This window comes from Aythya ferina, assembly GCF_964211825.1.
Source record: "Aythya ferina genome assembly, chromosome: 11".
Taxonomy (NCBI): domain Eukaryota; kingdom Metazoa; phylum Chordata; class Aves; order Anseriformes; family Anatidae; genus Aythya; species Aythya ferina.
In genome coordinates this window covers 9,574,382-9,593,897 of record NC_140307.1, presented here as the reverse complement: position 1 = coordinate 9,593,897, position 19,516 = coordinate 9,574,382, and the positions used below count along the sequence as shown (strand labels likewise).

The 19,516-nt window shown below is 35.0% G+C and overlaps 1 protein-coding gene across 3 annotated transcripts in view; it reads left to right on the top strand.

Moving 5' to 3' along the window:
* Positions 1-19,516, top strand: part of EFL1 (elongation factor like GTPase 1) — a 72,185-nt gene that overhangs the window by 45,263 nt on the left and 7,406 nt on the right. For all 3 annotated transcript variants that reach the window (XM_084532081.1, XM_084532080.1, XM_084532082.1), the window contains exons 16-19: positions 5,621-5,752; positions 8,342-8,489; positions 10,137-11,137; positions 15,501-15,685. In XM_084532081.1, coding sequence (XP_084388207.1) covers positions 5,621-5,752; positions 8,342-8,489; positions 10,137-11,137; positions 15,501-15,685 — 1,466 coding nt within the window. The remainder of the gene's footprint in view (positions 1-5,620; positions 5,753-8,341; positions 8,490-10,136; positions 11,138-15,500; positions 15,686-19,516) is intronic.

The window sequence follows — 19,516 nt, the reverse complement described above, 5'->3', positions numbered from 1 at the left end:
GACTGTATTATGGAAAAAGTTGATGAAATCTCAACTAGAATGTAGTCTGTGTCTTGATTTACATTCCCTTTTCTTCCAGAAACAGTTTCTAATATAGAAAGGTCAAGTTCTGCCCTTAGATGTTTCTCTGCAGTGCCCATGAGACTCAAGAGAAACATGCTTTAAAAATCTCATGCAATAAATGTATAATACAAGGCATTCTTAAGCCATAGTAGCTACGTACTTGTCCAAACTCCCTACAGTTACCATCATTTAATCCCAGTAATTTGTAAAACATTTTACAATATCTTGAATATAAAAGGCATGCTATTGTGTCTGAATTTACTCCTACCGAATATCAATTCCAGCTTGCAGAAGTCTTTTTTTTTTTTTTTTTTAAGTTAGTAGTGGAAAGATAGATATTGATGCTTAAAGTGTACATGGGAACCATGAACCAGTATTAGTCATTCTAATAGGTAATTGTGTGGTAATGGTATAACATTTTTCCAGTCTTATTGTAGGTAATGGGCAAAGGAGAATTCTGTAGGCAGATTTGAAAGAGAATGATAATTGGTATGGAAAATTAATTTATGGAAATTAATTTCATTAATTTCTTGATGAGTTTAACATTATATGGCAAATATACTTTGCCCTTCTCTTTGTTTTAGTTGGCTATTAGCCTATTTATCTTAAGGAAAAACTGAAAATGTCTAAGAGTAAGTAGTATTTTTAAGGTGGGCTTGTGAATTTATTTCCTCATACACAGTTTTAAAAGCACCTTTAAAAAGTATTTATTTTAAAATGTCTCTCACCAGGGAGAAAAATATTTGTTTTACAGTCCAAAGAAGATTATAAAGGTCTTGCTTTCTCTAAACTCCCTTTGAAACAAAGGGCACGTGCTAGTTTTTAAGATTCCAGATTGTGTAGTTTTACAGAAGTTTGCATCACACCTCTTAGCTGAATTATGAATGAGCTTGCATGGCCTTTCTTCACTGATGCATAGTGCAGTGCCTGGAGCATTTAAACCAGGAGGCTTTGCAAATTGTTAAATCTTAATCTCTCTAAACAAACAATGTTGATAAGAAATTATATATGTCAGTGGAGACAGAACCTTACTGGGAAGATTAACTTTAGCTCTTGGCTTTACTTAGCTCCTTACAGTGTCAAAGCTCGATGTGTCTCCATTCCAAAGCAGCCAAGGATTCTTAAGTGGTGATATCATCAGTGAGAGAAGATAAAGATCCACTGAATTGATGTGTTGGGGCTAGTAACAATGTGGCAGAAGTTAAAAATTAAACAACTTTCATTCTTCTTTGTTTGATTTTTTACACTGCAAATTGAATGATTTCCTTATCTGATTGAAAAGGTTATGCATGGTGCGGGTGTCTGCTTCATTTTTTGCATCTGGGAAGAACATTAAATGCTGAATATTTCTACATCAAAAGAAACTAATTACATCTATCTTGAAATTGATCTATTATATATTCAGATCTTTAGAACTGAATTCAGCTGGAAGAGTGTACTTCATATTTAAAGGCTGCAAAGTTAGTGTCTAATTCATGCTGGTTACAAGGAGGACGCAAAAAACAAAAAGTATATAGAGACTTGTCTTAAATCTACTTCATTGATGATTTCAGTCATTATGTCCTTATCTATTTCTATCATGTTTTTATCTTGTGGTAAAAACACTGGTGATGCTTACTTGATTTAGTATTCTTATCTTCTAGAGTGAGTAATAGTTATAAAGGGCTCAACAGAAGAAGGACCTTTATGAACCTAACATTCTCCATCTGTGTAGGCATACTCCCTGATGCACACCATAATTTGGTCTACTTTTAAATGACAAAACTAAACTCAGAAAATCTTCCTTAATATGATTTTATAGGCTCATAGTATGTTCCTTGTCTATTAACAGGGAATCTTAACTTCAGTATCTATTTTCTACCTGTGGATTAATAGTTACTTTTGAAATAAGAACTTTAATATTTTGATGGATGTTTGTTGCTGGTCACTGAGGATGATTTATCAGAGTAATCTGAATATATCTGTATCTCTGTAAAAAGAAAGCATCAAGTTACGTTTCCTTAAATGTGGATGATGTTCGTGACATATGCTCCCAACAGTCAGTTTGGTAAACAGCTGTGTGTAGGTTTGGCTTCTTTAAGACGAGAGAATTTGTAATCTTTTAAAAAATGTAAATAATTTTGATATTTACAAAATATTTTGTATCTTGCATGTTTCTTTAAAAGATGGTGTCAAGTTCCTACTAATGCTACTCTGTCAGGGTGTTTCCATCTTAGTGTTGAGCATTTTGAAATTACCTTTCTTTCAGGGCAGTCCTTAGCACCTGGAGCCAGAGCCCTGGAGAGTGGTATTTCTTCGGTGTCAGTTGTTATTGAAATCCAGTAGAGTTCAGGTCCTATGGTACTTTAGTGAAATGTAGTAAATGGGAATGCTTTTTCAAAACAAAAAATATTATTCTGCAGCAGGAGCAAGCATTTAGATACAAATTAAAAAATAATCCAGTCTGATACTTACTGTAAAGTCTCATATGGTATCCCTTGGTAGGCTTGACTTTGCAGCATGGATAGCATGCTTTGTGGTCCTCTATGCTGTAATCCCCTTAATCTCAAAAGGACTGTGTACAAGTTAAAAAAAAAAAAAAAAAAAAAAAAAAAAAAAAAAAGATATATACAGTAGTAATTTTTTAGTAGGTATCACTTTTTGTCATACATTACAAAATCTGTAAAGGTTATCTTACTGGGTAGAAAAGGCTTACTACCAAGTACAATGTTACACAGTATATAGCAAAATATGTGAAATTTCCAATAAGGTATTTTTAATAAATTGTCTTTTAAGTTTACACACTCCCCAGAAGAGTCAGAACTAGCATTTTCTTTTGTACAGAAATTAGGTGACATACCACAGGCAGAGTTAATAAAGTAAAGAAGTTTCCTGATCAAGTAAATTCTCAGATTAAAAAATTCCTATAGATACTGTAACTCTAGTTTCTCATAAAAATAAATTAAACCAATCTGCAACGAACTGCCTAATGTCATATTTATTTAGTAGTGTGACAGACTGTGTACTTCGTAGGCTAGATTGTTCTTTGAGAGATGACTATTCAAAAGTACTTGCAGTGCTTTTTAGTACTTAATTCTTAGCTAACCAAAAACATAAGAACAGTAGCTTTTCTCATCTTCCTTGCTTAGGCATTCTGTTCTTCTCTTTGGTTCCTTTCTTTTTGAAAGTTAATTTACAACAAAAGAAAAGTGAAGCAAAATGGTTGTGTTATAGTGACATATTTCTTCAAGGGCTGAACAGGATAAAATCTTAAACTTATGTTTGCTTCCCATTTTTAACTTTGGAGTGGCTTTAAGTCCATTCAACTAGGTAACATTAATATGCACTTGAGATCTGTGATGTCCAGTAGAATGTATAAAATTCAGTGGGAATAAACAGTAAGTAATATAACAGCAAAATAGCAGAATTCTTTCATTGTAATTTTATATGGTACATTGGAATTAGTTATGCTACATCTTCATGTAATATTATTCAGAAAATATGTTAGCAGTTGCTTTTAATTATGTAATGCAAAAATCGCCGAAGAAGTTTAATATTTATAGTTTTTTTTCCAACATTCATTACCAATAATTTCTAAATTAAATAGATTATCAGGGTTGGACACTGCTGTATGCTAGCTCACACAGTTAAGCAATTAAAGGTTGTAAACTTAATAGATTTTATTGGAAAGTGGGAGATCTTTTGAATTTTAGCATATTACTCTAGCCAGACAAATAAAAATTTTATACTTTTACCTTCAAATGTAAAACAAAAGAGTAGACAGATTTAAGTTTTCTTTAAGGTAATAAGAATATTGTAAAATCTGTCAAGACTGAGTCTGTCTGAAGTAAGGTTTGGTGGCTTGATTTCTCTGGTTCACATTACACTGTGAAAAGAAGCTGTTCACCTCCCACTCTAAATCATTTTCTTTTTACCAGCTGGAGAAGCTCAGAATAAAACTGACCATCCCTTTACTCAGTCCCTAGTGATGGTGATGATCCAGCATTTGTTTTTCATTCAAACCACATGTTGAATAAGTGAAAAAGAGGAAATACATGCTGGTCATAGGTCAGGTGCAACACAGAGTTTATACAGATTTATTTTCTTTGTAGCATCTGCTATTCTGCATTTAAAGCCATTGAATGTTGTTCTGCTTCCAGTTATTTTTGAAGCAAGTTTTCTTAAATAGTGACATTTTAGATTTTGGCATATCCTACTGGGCAGACACTTGGCCTTTTTAGCTGTAGAAACAGCCTGATTCTGCAGATGATAACTCCGCAGCAGACAGGCTCTTCAAAATTTAAACTCCCTCGTGATCTCATAGGGTGGAAGCTGACTCCCTTTGTTTCTGGCCTCAAATAGAGAAGACCAAGCCAAAAAAAGAGCCTGGAACAGAATTAGGGTGATAATGGAGGGCTGGGGTTAAGAGCTTCTCTGCTTTTCCTTACTCTGGTATGTAAGGGAGAGCGAGGAGCAGGGAGCATGAATCCCTCCCTGCAATCTCTAAATGCAAATTTAATTTTTAAGGGGGTACTGATTATGACCTAAAGGTTTCAGTTTTCTTGTAATAAGTTACATGTGCATTTAATTTATACTCCAATAGAAGTATTGTAATGCTCGTTACATATGGTTGAGGGAAAATCAAGAGAAATGACTACATGTATCAATATCAGCTTTATTTGTTATCTTTATTATTCACCCACTTGTGGTAGTGTTTTTATAGCTCTGACTAAATTATAAATGATGTTCTGTTATTTAGGAATCTGAAGGCAATAATTGCAAATTACCTGAAATGTGCCAGCCAGCCAATACTAAACATGCACATATAGTAGCTGTTTTGCAGAATTATAGCTAGTATTTTTTCTATATATTTTCTTATCACTACAATTTAGGCTATTATCTCCAACTTGCCTGCTTTTTAAAATACATTAGGGTTAGAATTGATAGCTTGCTATCTGTGAATTTAATTTTACAAGATGACGGTTACAGAAAAGGGGAATCCTAAATGGATGGGGGTTGAGCATTCTTTACAATAGGAGTAATTAGCACGAGAGGAGCTTGCTGAGAGAGGCTGTGGAGTGTTTATCATTGAAGGTTTATAAAACTTTACTGGACAAAGTCCTGAACAACCTGATCTAACTTTCACGTTAGCCCTGCTTTGAGCTGGAGGTTGGACTAGATGACCTTGACCTCTTGCAATCTAAATTTTTCTAAGTTTAAACCACCAAAACTAAGTCTGAGCTGTACAAAGGTTTGAGCATTTTACAAGTGGAAAAAGTCCTCATATTCTTTCTTTTCTTGAGTTTATATTTTAAAAAGCATGCATTTAATAAGCAGAGGGAAAGCAGTAGGAACTGTGAGACTGGATATCAGATATCACACCAGAAACTTGAGTATTCAGATTGTGCACATATATTTTAACAAATAGTTTATAGTAAAGTTTATTGTTGTCAGTAAGGAGTTTTTAATTCTGATTTTTTAATTAGAATATTTTTCTTTTTTGACGTTTATGATCACTTTTAGTCTCTTTTCATATGACACTATATTTTTTGTTCTTTTTCCCTCTAATTTCTATTAGGAATAGGAGGCCTGCAAGATGTTGTGCTAAAGTCTGCAACTTTGTCAACTTCACCAGCTTGTCCACCATTTACACCTCTCAACTTTGAGGCTACACCAATTGTGCGAGTAGCTGTGGAACCAAAACATCCAAGTAAGTTTTAAAGGAGAATTCAATGTGATAGCAATTCAGCCTTCCACCCTTGGTGATGCTATTGATTGAGCTAGTTTATGATCTATCCATTAAATCAGAGAACAGTCCAGTATAAACCAAATATATGTTATCTAGATGGCATTTTATTGTCCTTGTGAATTCTAGCTGGTTTGCTCATGTCTCTGTAAGTGGGGACATACAGATGCAGTTATTGTGCTTTTTGTGGTCTTTTTAGCTTTATCACAAGTAAGACGCTATGTGACACTAAAATTTCAGTATTCATTTACTGTGAAGGTAAATATACCTTTGGGTTTTTCACTTTTGCCGATGTTCTCCTATGCTATATCATCAAACTCGTGGTACAAATTTGCAGTATTGCTTCTAATTGATTTCTGACCCCTGCCCCCATCCGTAGTGTATCTCTGTGTTTCAATTTCAGTCCAATTTCCATTTCTTGTTGTTAGTAAAACCAAAGTGACTGGCTTCCTATTTAGGTACAAAATCCACTAACATTAAAATTACATTATTTATTCATTTGTGATAGGACAGCCTAGCAGCTATTCGTCCTAGGTATATGAGTAATGGGTAATCATATATTGCACATCCTTGTTTGTTAAAGCAGTTCTAGAAGTATTGAGTTTCTAGTTGTATTGAGTGTGATATTAAGTTGAAAATGGTATTGGAATGTAACTACTGCACAATTTTGGTGTTTTCTCTTTTTTTTTTTTTTTTTTTTTCCCCGTTAAGGACATTAAGTCTTTACATCATTAATGTCTCCTTCCTGGTAACTTCTAAATTGTATGATTTGAGAGTGATTTGAAGTTGTTACAGAGACAGAAGTCTCAAAGTAGCTATACCTGTAAAAGTTTCCTTAAAATCTCCTGTTGGTTGCAGTATCAGGAAGAAAGCTGCCAGGCAGAGAAGGACCTGGGAGTGATGGTGGACAGTCGGCTGAATATGAGCCAGCAGTGTGCTCAGGTGGCCAAGAAGGCCAACGGCATCCTGGCTTGTATTAGGAACAGCGTGACCAGCAGGGCTAGGGAGGTGATCGTCCCCCTGTACTCAGCTCTGGTGAGGCCGCACCTCGAGTACTGTGTTCAGTTTTGGGCCCCTCGCTACAAGAAGGACATCGAGGTGCTTGAGCGGGTGCAGAGAAGGGCGACGAAGCTGGTGAGGGGCCTGGAGAACAAGTCCTACGAGGAGCGGCTGAGGGAGCTGGGCTTGTTCAGCCTGGAGAAGAGGAGGCTCAGGGGCGACCTTATCGCTCTTTTTAGGTACCTCAAGGGAGGCTGTAGCGAGGTGGGGGTTGGCCTGTTCTCCCACGTGCCTGGTGACAGGACGAGGGGGAATGGGTTTAAGTTGAGCCAGGGGAGTTTTAGGCTAGATGTTAGGAAGAACTTCTTCACTGAAAGGGTTGTGAGGCAGTGGAACAGGCTGCCCAGGGAAGTGGTGGAGTCACCATCCCTGGAAGTCTTCAAAAGACGTTTAGATGTAGAGCTTAGGGATATGGTTTAGTGGAGGGCTGTTAGCGTTAGGTTGGAGGTTGGACTCGATGACCTTGAGGTCTCTTCCAACCTGGAAATTCTGTGATAAGCAAAATTAGGCCATGGCAGGCACAGCTTGAAAGTAATCAATTGTTCAGTGAGCTGCATGTAGTCTTCATGAGGCTCTAGCATGTCATCCCATGTGTGTGCCTGTATGGTTACCATAAACTCTGAAAGAAAGAAAAGCTCTTCTTCCTTCTCAGGGTGGTTAAATGCAGAGTACGAATGTGAAGCTCTTTGTTTAGTTATGATGGCCATGTAAAATGACACTGTTGGTTTTTTTTACTTGTTTATTTTTTATGTCTGGTTTTATTTTCTATGTCTGGTTACTTTTCTTTTATGCACTCAGAAGCTTAGCATTAAATATATAATATTTCTTTTAATAGCCTCCAAGTGAATGACAAGTATAATGTCACTCTTTCTTCTGAATATGAATATGCATTCCTAGTAAGCTTGTGGATATTCTTTACCCCATATGTAAAATAAGAAAAAGGAAACATAATTAGTTAAATATATATATATATATATATTAATTATGAAAGGCTGCTGACATGCTGGTTTTGTGCATAGATACAGACCAACCAGCTGTGACTGTTCATTTTTCACTAACTGTAAGGCAACTCTTTTTAAACATCTTTGTTTTAGGGACATCTGTGTTTTGGTTCACTGAAAACTGCACACATTCCTGATCTTTTTCCCCTTTTCAGGTTATAATAGCATTAAATTTTTTCAGTGGCTTCCAGACAGTTTAAATCCTCCTTGTACTTCATTCACTCTTTCATGCCTTCTAAGTAGTTCATATGGGGGATGGTATACTAATTCTATTGTAAACTCCATTAAATAAAAACAAGCAATCCATTCAAATGCATACCACAGTTATGATTGTACAATGGAAATTTTGTTATCAGTACCCAAATTCTTGGTGACAAACTATAGGTATAGCTTATGTCTTCAGTTGATGCTGTTACTGTTTTCTCAATATAAGAATATCTTACTTCAAGTGTTCCTTTAGTATTGCTGTGTTAATAATACCTTATTTTGCCAGGTGATATGCCTCAACTGGTGAGAGGAATGAAGCTTTTAAACCAAGCTGATCCGTGTGTCCAAGTTTTAATCCAGGAGACAGGAGAGCATGTGCTAGTGACAGCAGGAGAAGTTCATCTTCAGCGTTGCTTGGATGACCTGAAAGAAAGGTTAGAGGTGCTAGGAGGAAGGAATATTTTTTATTAAGTAACTGTGCATTGTATTTCTTTGACAGTTTGATGCATCTGTCTTTGATTTATATTTTGGTAAAAGAGCAGCCTAATCCACCAACAGCTTTTACCCTTGGTTCGTAAGTGTATCTTTTCTAGTTATAAAGTTACGTGCAGTTGGGCAAAATTGACTAGTTCCACATTTTTAGGAAACTTAAGCACCTTCTGAGCACTTGAAAGAAGTTATAAATTGCAGTAGCTTCAAGATTCCAATTAAGAACACAATATACAATTGGTACAAAATAAAAACTTTGAGGGGAATTAGGTCTGGCAACTGAACTCTCAAAAATTAGGAAACAACAAGATAAAAATTGTATGTGCACACTTTTATCCTGTTCCTTTGCACTTGGCACTGATTTTTGAAAACGTTAATCTGTGCTCTTACTCATGACCATGGTTTTTCAAACCATAAATGAATACATGTAGTTTCTTACAATGTTTCTTCAAATGGTGAAAGAACAGTAGTCTGTACAGTCCTTTCCTGTACCTTATTTACAAAAAAAAATATCTGTGATACTTCTGTCTCATGTGTATTTACTGCCAAAAACCAAACTTGGTGATAGATGGTTGATTGTCTCTCGTACTGTGCCCATATCACTTTTAGTTAATATCAGACAGTGCTAACTTCCTATGGAAGTTAGATTGGATCACTTACAAAATTGAATACATGTTCTTACTGTTATCCTCATTATTACTTAGTGCAACATGTTTCTACCACTTCTGAAAACAGATGTGCTTTTTATTGAAACACCTCACTGGAATATAATATGTCAGAATAAAGACAGTTGTGTCTTCAGCAGCAGTTAGCATAGCATTTTACCCCAAGATGTGTAAATGCCTTTATATTGACAGTGGTCCAACTCTTGACTAAATATTTAGTAAAATAGTTGTTATTGATAATTGATGGGAAAAAACCTGTTCAGTTTACACAGTGCTGCGTCTTTTATGGAACGTCGTGCTGTAAGAACAGCTGTGCTAGTTCAAATCAAATGTCCATCTAGCTCAGAGTCAGGTCTCCAGCAGAGTGGCCTAAAGCAGATGTCTGGGGAAGAGTAAAATTAAAGTAACCATATAAAAAAATCCCCTACTGATACTTTCCTGGACCTTAATCATTTTCAGTTCAGGGACAGTTCAGGGCCTGTTGTGGTTTGGTTATCAGTTGATCCCTGTCAGCCTTCCTTACACCCCTCATGATTTTGTAGACCTCTGTCATATCCTTGAAACATCTGAAGACTACTTGTACTTTCATACCTTTGATCATCCTTATTCTCATTTTTTTCTAGTTCTATTATATTTCTTTTGAGGGGAAAGAACAACAGTACATAGTTTTCAAGATGTGAGTGAACCAGTGATTAATCCAGTGGCATGAATGTTTTTTCTTTTGTTTTATTCTGTTCCTTTCTTTTTTGAAGTACATGATGTTTTTAGGACTTTATGAGTTTGAAGTGCATTATCTGGTCATCTGTCTTGTAGTCATATTTGTTCATGAAGATCTGTTTCATGTTAAGGCCACTGTCTTACCTTCCTCCTCCCCCATTTTAAAAGCAATTTTAAAATTTAAGCTAATCTTAAAACTTTGTTTTATAGGTTTGCAAAGATAGAGATTAGTGTATCAGCACCTATCATTCCATTCCGAGAGACAATAACAAGACCTCCAAAAGTCGATATGGTAAATGAAGAAATAGGAAAACAGCAGAAAGTTGCCGTCATACACCAAACAAAAGAGGAGCAAAATAAAATTCCTGAAGGAATTCAGGTTGATTCAGATGGGCTTGTTACAATATCTACTCCCAATAAGCATGCTACTCTCAGCGTAAGAGCAGTGCCACTTCCTGAGGAGGTAACTCGACTTCTTGAAGAAAACAGTGACTTGATTCGAACTGTGGAACAACTCAACACATCTCTGAATGAAGATAAAAAAACTCATGAGATAAATCAGAAGACTATTGATAGGATCAAGGAATTCAAGCAAAAATTAGAGCAAAATCTGCAGGGAAGAAAGTGGAGAAATGCTGTTGATAATATCTGGTCATTTGGACCACGGAAGTGTGGGCCTAATATCTTGTTATATAATTTTGAGGGCTACACAAAGTCTGTGTGGCAGTGCCTTGGGAATGCTGTGAAAGAAACCAGCAAATACAGAGACTTTGACAACAGCATAGTAAGTGGATTTCAGCTGGCTACACTTTCAGGTCCCATGTGTGAAGAACCCCTTATGGGTGTGTGTTTTATAGTGGAAAAATGGGAAATTAGTAAAGTTGGAGAGATGCTGTCAACTAGACGTCAAGATTCAGGGGAATGTGATGCCGTAGAACAAAATGAAGATACTGTTTCTTTAACAAGCAGTTGTACAGTTGAAGTCTGTGGTGAGAATGAACACCAGGACAGCAGTGAAAGTGTTCCAAAGTCACCTGAGAAAGTTAGTAAAAACAAGGGAGAAGTTTTACTTGCGGATTGTTATGGTCCTTTCTCTGGACAATTGATTGCCACCATGAAAGAAGCTTGTCGTTATGCTTTGCAAGCAAAACCACAGAGGCTTATGGCAGCAATGTACACATGTGAAATTATGGCTACTGCAGAAGTTTTAGGTAAGAGAAAACGAACCTTTGTCAAGAACTTGTTTTCTGAACATATATAGAATCTGACTGATTCAGAAAGTAGAACTAGATTAAAAGATTTGCCTGAGTTTTTTTGTAGTTATCTAGTAGATTTCTACAATGACTCTGTGAAGTTTGTGGTGTTTGTATTCTGACTGAAAATTCTGAATTCTCTCTTATCTGAAACCTACATAAATAAGATCACTAAATGTTTTTGGAAGTGCAAGATACAAAATGTTGCCTTATGGAATTTTGTAATACCAACTTCAGTAGGTAAACACAACAACATGGTGTTTCATATTTTAAGCATCATTTCTATGAAGAAATATGAAGAAACGTGTCCTTTTTGTGAAATAAGTACAGAATCTAAATTAATATATGCTAGTATATGCAAGTCAGTGTGGCTTAAAACTGATGTTTTAAACTAATTTAATAATTGACATAGGAGTAAATTAGGAAAAATATAGAATCTTAAATAATTATTACAGTCCAGTTGATAGATTTTCTTGCTAACATTGGCATCCTTCTGGTATGCAAGTTGCTCATTTTGCAAACCCAGTGCATACCAGCTTTGTGTCACTTATTACCTTACCACTTGCACCTACTTAAACTTGTTTTTATGACCTACTTATAACACCACTTAATTTACTCTAACATTTGTTCATGGAGTTTTCCATGGGAGTTTCTTGCACACTGAATTTGATCCAATATATTGAGATTTTATTTAAAACTAATTTCCATTGTGTTTAAGCTATCAAGAAATTTACTTTGAGCATACTACTCATTACAGAAGTTATAGTACACCCCACACATGAAAATGAAAGATTTGGTTATTTGTTGTAAAAATCTGTTGTCATGCACACAAGCATGATAGCAGTTACATAAAACAAATTGGTCTGCACAGCAACATTTACAATTGTATGTTGTGAAAAGAAATGCCTTTGGATGATCAACTGTTTTGTACAGGTTTATGATCCCAGTTTTTTTTGGGGGTGCTCTTTAGTAGGCCTGGCAAAAGTTGCCCTTCAGTAAGCTTATCACATTACCTTAAACTGCCACATATAACTTCTACATTTTTAAACTGTCTTTAATTATTTTTTAACATGTAAGGATGCCCAACAAAGTCTAACTTTTGATATGTTACATTACTATTAGAGCAGCACCTACTTCAGACCGTAAGCAAGCATATGCATTTTAAATCACAAAACCACAACCCTAAATTGCTGTTTTCAAAAAACACCCACTATGCATGATTGTTTATAGTGATGTGATTGACATGCATTGTCTTACCAGTTGTGCCGTAAAACAAAATGGAAATGTGGCTTTCTAATACATACATATGTTTTTAAGGAGGGCAACTTGGATGTGTAAGCAGATCAGTTTAATGAATGTGAGTTAAGTGGTGATAGCTGTGAGCATGCACTTGTTCATTACAAATCTATTATTATGGAAGTTTAAGTTATTACCTTGCATCCTCATGAGGGCGAGGGAAGAGTGTGCTTGCTATCCAGTAGGACTTGGCAGTTGACATGATAAAACACTGGCTTTTTTAACTTTAGTTCTTTCAGTTGGTGTTCCATACATTGATAATGATATTGTTTTCATTTTGCTGATGTGAGAGATAATTAGTTGGGAAAGGATTATAATAGGCTCCGTTGTGGCTTTTGTTTTTGGATTTTGTTAGCTATGCTCGTGTCCTTATTCAAAACATAAAAATAAAATTAAGCCCTAGATCACAGTGCTCTAGGAAGCAAGGCACATTGCTTCATGTTATCTCTAACTTGTATAAGTGAAAACACACAAATTCCAGAATGGAAGAGCAGCTCCTTCTTCCCTATTTGCTGTGTGTATGTTGATCTATAGATTCTTGCAAATGATGAACCCATTGTACTTCCACAGTATTTCTATCCGGTATGAAACTTCTTTTTTTTTTTTTTTTTTAAACATATAGGGAATGCAGAAATTGTTTAGCATTTTCCCTTGACCTACTGAAAAACGCTGCAGTATAATAAAGTGCTGAACAGGACTTAAATATTTAAGTAGTTGAGCAGAATACATCTTCAAAGCAAGTCTGTATGTACAGATCTATTCTGTATGTTGCAGCACCATGAAACTGTTTTAGAACAGCTATCGTTGTTTTCAAAGTAACTGGTTTTTGAATGGAAAGTTCTTTTAGCATTCCTTGGGAATTGGTGCTGCTAAAACTGCAGATTACTTCAGCTAATTAGCATAGAGGTAGAACTAGTATTTCTCCAGTACACTGCAGCCTTACCATAGTGGTAAAAGACCTCATATAACTTCTTTGTGATAACATTAACTGAGACAATACTCCAGACTACTTGGATGAAATACATGTAGCTGAAAACCATTTAGTAAGATAAATACAGTGTCTTCTGGGTTTTATGTTTTGGAAGAGCAGTCTTCAATGAATTATGGACAGAAAATATGTTCATCTAAAGTGCTTTGTGATAAATGTTGCCTTATCTCATGAATATGTGTGCAAAGTTTTCTAAGTCCTACTTAATTAGAAAAATAAATATTATGAATTATAACATTAATAACCTATAAAGTGGTTTTGGACTTACTTGCTTTAACAAATAGCTTTAATATATACTGTATGGTTCATTCACACTATATAAACAGTGACCATGATGTGATGTTCTTTTCAAAGTGCATGTTTAACTTGAATTTTAAAGCAACAGACACACTGAATTGTGAGCTGTGCTTATATATGACCTTTTCATAGCTGAGAATTTGCCATTCTCTCTGAAATTTTCGTAGGCTTGAAATCGTTGAGTTACGTGAACAAAGACTATAGATGCACAGCAAACTCAGTGACTTATCTTCAGCACACTTTAATCTTTTCGTCATTTGAAATATAGAATCTTAAGTATTTCCTCAATTTCCTCACAAGCAATAAGAAGACTACTGTGCATAGTAAAGGTGAAGTTCAGTCAGAGGAACAGCGAGGAGGTCCTGGGAAGGGCATGAGCAGATAAAAATCATCAGTGATAGCAGAAAGAATACTTCAACCCACGTTTTATTAGAAAAGTACAAACTCTGCAATGATTGCTACTGAACTGATGCTTCGTTACCTGTATTTGACAAGAAGATTTAACTGTACTAGCTATGTGCTTGTGCTAAATTTCCTGATCAAGGACTGGGTCCTATATTTAAAAAATAAAAAGAAACAAACCCATGCCAACTTTTCCTGTGGTATCCCATAGAAGACTTAAATTGTATATGTAAATCAGCGTGTGTGACTGTAGTATTTAATAGTATCTTTCTGTCAAGTCAGAATAGCTAGAAAGTATTATGATAATGCATTATTTCCAGAAAGAGACAATTTTGCCCAGCTGTTTAAAAGCTACCAGTACACTTTAATGTATTGTTAAGTTAAATCTAATATAAAATATTGGAACTTCTTAAGAATTATTATAAACTTGTTCTTCACTCCAAGGTACTTTTAAAATTAATTCGTACATGTAATACTTAACTAATTATTCGTATTTGTGAATGAAGGCATTCCTAAAATATTTTTTCACTATGTAGCTTTTCCTGTGTTTGTGGTTTTTTTTTTGGCCTTGGTCAGCAAAAATGTATTTGTTAGCTTTTGTCTGAAGGTCACATAATCTATGAATTTACAAAAACATTTTAAATACAAATTTACCTAATGCCTTCTGTAAAGTTGAACGTGGGTATTTTCAGAGTTATTTTCATCCTACATACAATGTAGTCCAGCTAACTGGATATTTGGGCAGAAAAAAATAAAATCCATTACAAACTTAAGGATGAATTAACTACAAAAATAATGGAATATGTTGAACATAATAAACATGTAATATATGAGATAAACAAGTTTTCTGTGATTTAGAATAGCACTACAATCTTTGGGATACAAATACCATATAGGGATATGGTGAGTTAAACTTTTAAAGGTAGCTAAGAAGTAATGTCTGAAGCACAGTAGTATTACTTAGCAGAGTTTCTTAGCTGGTAATGCTTCTCAAATATTTGCTTGTAAGAACTAAAGAAAGTTAGGCACATAATCTGGCAAAGTGCCTATTATACAATCATATGGCAATTTTTTAAACTGCATGTAGTACAAGCATTGTCTAGATTTATACAGGACTTATAATTTATTAAATATTACTCATATGGTTCTGCACATTGTACTGGCAGAGTATGTTGTTTGCGTAAATTTAATTGATTCACCTAAAATTTTACAGGAAGAATTTGAGCCAAAGAAGTGATGTATTTTACTTAATGCTGAAGTTTCCTAAGTAAATATTTATGTATATCTCTTCATGAATATAAATGTATTGGTGAGCTCACTGAAATGATGTCTTTGCAGGTCGTGTGTATGCTGTCTTGTCCAAACGAGAAGGCAGAGTGTTACAAGAGGAGATGAAAGAGGGAACGGATGTGTTTATTATTAAGGCAGTCCTGCCAGTAGCTGAAAGCTTTGGTTTTGCTGATGAAATCAGGAAGAGAACTAGTGGCCTGGCCAGTCCGCAGCTGGTGTTCAGCCACTGGGAGGTAAAAATATCTATTCACTCCATCTGTTTTGGTGATCTATTTCCTGTAGATGTGGCAGACTGGAATAATAAGCGGAAAAGGTTAAGTTTTGGTCAAGACATTTGATTAATTCCTTTTTGAAATGAAGAGGAAAAAGTAACTTTATATTGATCTTATTTGCTTTTATAGATATGCTGTTCAAAAATGTATTTATATTTTCTTTGGATGGGATGCCTTTTTTTTTCTGTATAAACTAAGTGCTTCACGAATGAAACTGATTCTTCATAAATTTGTTTACCTAAATTTAATGTGCCTTTTTAAATTAGTTCTTTGATAAACTTGTTTGGAGAGTGGAGAGAAAAAGAAGCTACCACTAATAAAAAATGCAGCAACAAATCTAATGTATATGAAAATTATCATTCTAGTAACAGATATGTCAGTATTTTTGTCCTTATATAGTCTAACTCAACATACATTTTCATACTTAAAGGCAAAGGGAATTGATGCAATTCTTTCAAAATCAGGTCTGGTTACAGTAAATGGAGGTGTCCTCAAAATCATTGCATTTGTTCATCTTTGTCACATAGACATGAACAGGTAAATGTGAAAATGGTGTAAAGGAAATATGCAGATGGGAAAACTGATAAGAAATGTTATCGGCTGATAGTGCACTTTTTGTTCCGATGAGGTGGAGTAAGACAAAAAGCCTGAAATCAGAATTCCTTGTTCAAGACCAAAAAAAAAGTGCATTGTAGGACTATTTGGAAGACTCCATCGAAGGAGCTAAAAATGGGTTTGGGGCAAGAGTCCAAGTATAAACTATTCACATCAATTGTTTAAAACAATTGAAGTCTAGATTTTTTTTTATTTTTTTTTTGTCAGGTATTCCTTTATTTGATGTTAGGATCATAAAAGCTTTTATAAATGGATTAGAAAATCGTACTTTATTGTTATCTTCTACTTTATTTTTGTGACCTCAAATGTCAAGTCTCTGAGTACAAACAACTACGGATTTTTGAGGTCAGTAATACTCCATGCAGTTTCCAGCTATGATCTGTTTACCTCTGTTTCTCTCCAAAGTATGTGCTGGTTTCTCACATGGTGTGTATTCTTCCTCATTTCCTGTAGCTAAAGCATCTTAATAGGATGATTTGTTAAATACTTCAATAGCAGTATTTCTTTGTTAGCAGTTGCTGTAACTGGCTTAGGAATTTTATGTTAATGTTAATTGGAAAAAGAGCATCTCTGTAAACCAGCCAAGTCACATGCTACCAAAAGAGTTGGGAATCCTTGAAACAGTAAGCTTCATCTTTCTTGGCAACACTACCTTACTGGTGTTAGAAAACACAGTGGAAAAGGGATTTACCTGTCTTTTCCCAATATTAATACTGATTTATTTCATCTTCTTGTAACCAAGACTGACTTCACAGAGACTTGAGGAAGGGAAAAATAGCAATAGAGTAAGAGATTTTAAAATAAATAAAGTAACAGAGCTACACTGAATGGAGAATAAATAAATAAAATAAAGGCAACACCTACAGATGGTGTGTGCACACAAAAAAGACAGCAACTTTTTTTTTGCGTGTAGCCGGAACAGGTTAGTTCCTTCAAACCAGTGAGTATTGGCAGTATTACATACAGTAGTTTTTCCAGTTTTGGATGTTCTAATCTGAAGTGCAGCTGGTGAGGTTTTGTGGCTTAACTGGTCTTTTGTCTGAATTCTCTAATATTGGTGCCCTAAAGGAATATCAGTCAGAGGGATGTTAATTCCAGCTAACCGTTGTTCTGTGCCAGTTTCCTTAGGATTAGTGGCTATTGTGCTCCAATACTAAGCAACAACATCAACCCCTTGCCTCCATGACCTTCCCTTCTACCCCCAAACCATGGCATCTGTGTTCCCACTGTCAGGTGTTACGAATTTCACATTTTAAAAAATGTTCAGACAATTGTGGGTATGCGTAGGAGATGGAGATTTGAGCAACTGGCAACGTTTTCTAAAAATGTCCCTGAGGAGAAATTATAATTACAGCAGGTTTGTTAAAATGTAGTGGTAGTAGGAAAAATGGTTGTGTAAAACAGTCAGCTTTCCACCTGGCAAATCTCTTGGTGGGGAGGGATTTTTGTCACTTTGAAATTCCTGCTTATATTTTTTCTGACAAAATAAACCTTCAATTAAATTACGAGCAATGACTGTGTAGTGATGGCAGAGGGAGTGCATTTTACTCTCACATCATCAGCAGAATTGCTAAATTAATACCATTTTCAGAACCCAGTGGTGGTATAACAGAGAATCCAGCAAAAATGGTTTGTGTCTCAGATCACGAGACATTTGTGAAGCTTTTCTCTGTTTCTTCTCCTATAAACAAAACAAAATAGACCTACCAGCTTTCCGCTATTAGGTATGACTTCACAGTGTAAAGTTACTCATGAATTGTCCATGTATATACAAGGTAGCCTTGGCATATTCATGAAAAGTGCCAGCATTTTATTTGAATCCCAATTAAGTAATGTATAATTCTATAAGATACACTGTGAACTCTGTGTAATCTCATGCTCTTTTTTCCCTGAAGATGAATAGGGAGTGTGGAAGCTGCTTGATTTTGTTTTACATTTGCTCTGTTACTGAGTGTACATTTGCAGCCTTAACTGCACTCTATCCAATCCCTTCTATGACATTCTGAATTAATTCTAAGTGGTGTTTTTTCACTGTGCTTGGCTCATTAGCTGAGTTGCTAGAACACGGGTTTCTCTACAGAGATTCCTTCTACCATGTACTCATCCCCATTTTACAGATAGTGAAATACCACTTCTCGGTATTATTAAAATTTCAAACAATCTCATAGAAATCATACGTAAAACTATGTTTAAAGAAATGAGGCTTGAATTCATTATTATTATTATTTTCATTAATATGACTTGTAGACTATAAACACAGCAAGGCCAATGATAGAGCAGATATTTAAATGGAACCTTTCGGGCTCTCTGGAAATGAAATTACCCCCTTTTTTTTTTTTTTTTTTTTTTCTTTTTCAAGTGAATGAATGCATTTTGTATAGTTCAGATCACTCCATCCCCAGGGGATGGAGCAGTAACATCTATCTTGACAGATAGTGCTTTTTTTTTTTTTTTTATTAATTTCTTGTGTCATGCTTAAATGTATTTCTACCTGTAGAGAATGGCACAAAATAACCATTAGTAGGAGCTTTCAGTTTGGTCCCAGATTAAATAAATTAATTTTAAAAGGTAGTTGAGTATTTTCCTTCTGATATCCCTAGGCAAATGTTAAGTGTATTGGGTTTACTAGGTCATATCGTCTTAGCTTTCAGTATAAGCTTTCTTTTGAATTCTCAGCTTAAAATATATAGTTTTGGGATAATTATAAATGCCTTCTATTATTTTTTCTATTCTTGAATTAATAATAGACTTTCAATTAGTGTATGTTTTGGCTGAGCCTGTTTCCTTTGTTCTCACTTGATTCTTTGCTGTTACTTGTTGCACTCAGTCATGTCATTTTTCTCTTCATCATAAAGTTCTTTGAGCAAGAAGATACTTGTGATCACACAGTGTTGAGAATAATGGAGCTATAATCCCATGTGGGAAATCAGTGTTATAGTAAAAATAATGCATGTGAATGTATTCAAATGATGATTGAATTATCAGCAACTGCAGAAATTTTCAAAGACAACTACTTCTTGTAAAGCTGTGAAATGTATAGTATTCCTCCTAATGAATCTTTTAAAATGCATTGATTGGTTTTTGCTCTTGGAGGAGGAGGGTAAACTGCAAACACATATAATCTGAATTCTTTTTGAGTATTCTTTCTGTGTAGAATAGTGTCTAGAGTGTACTGTA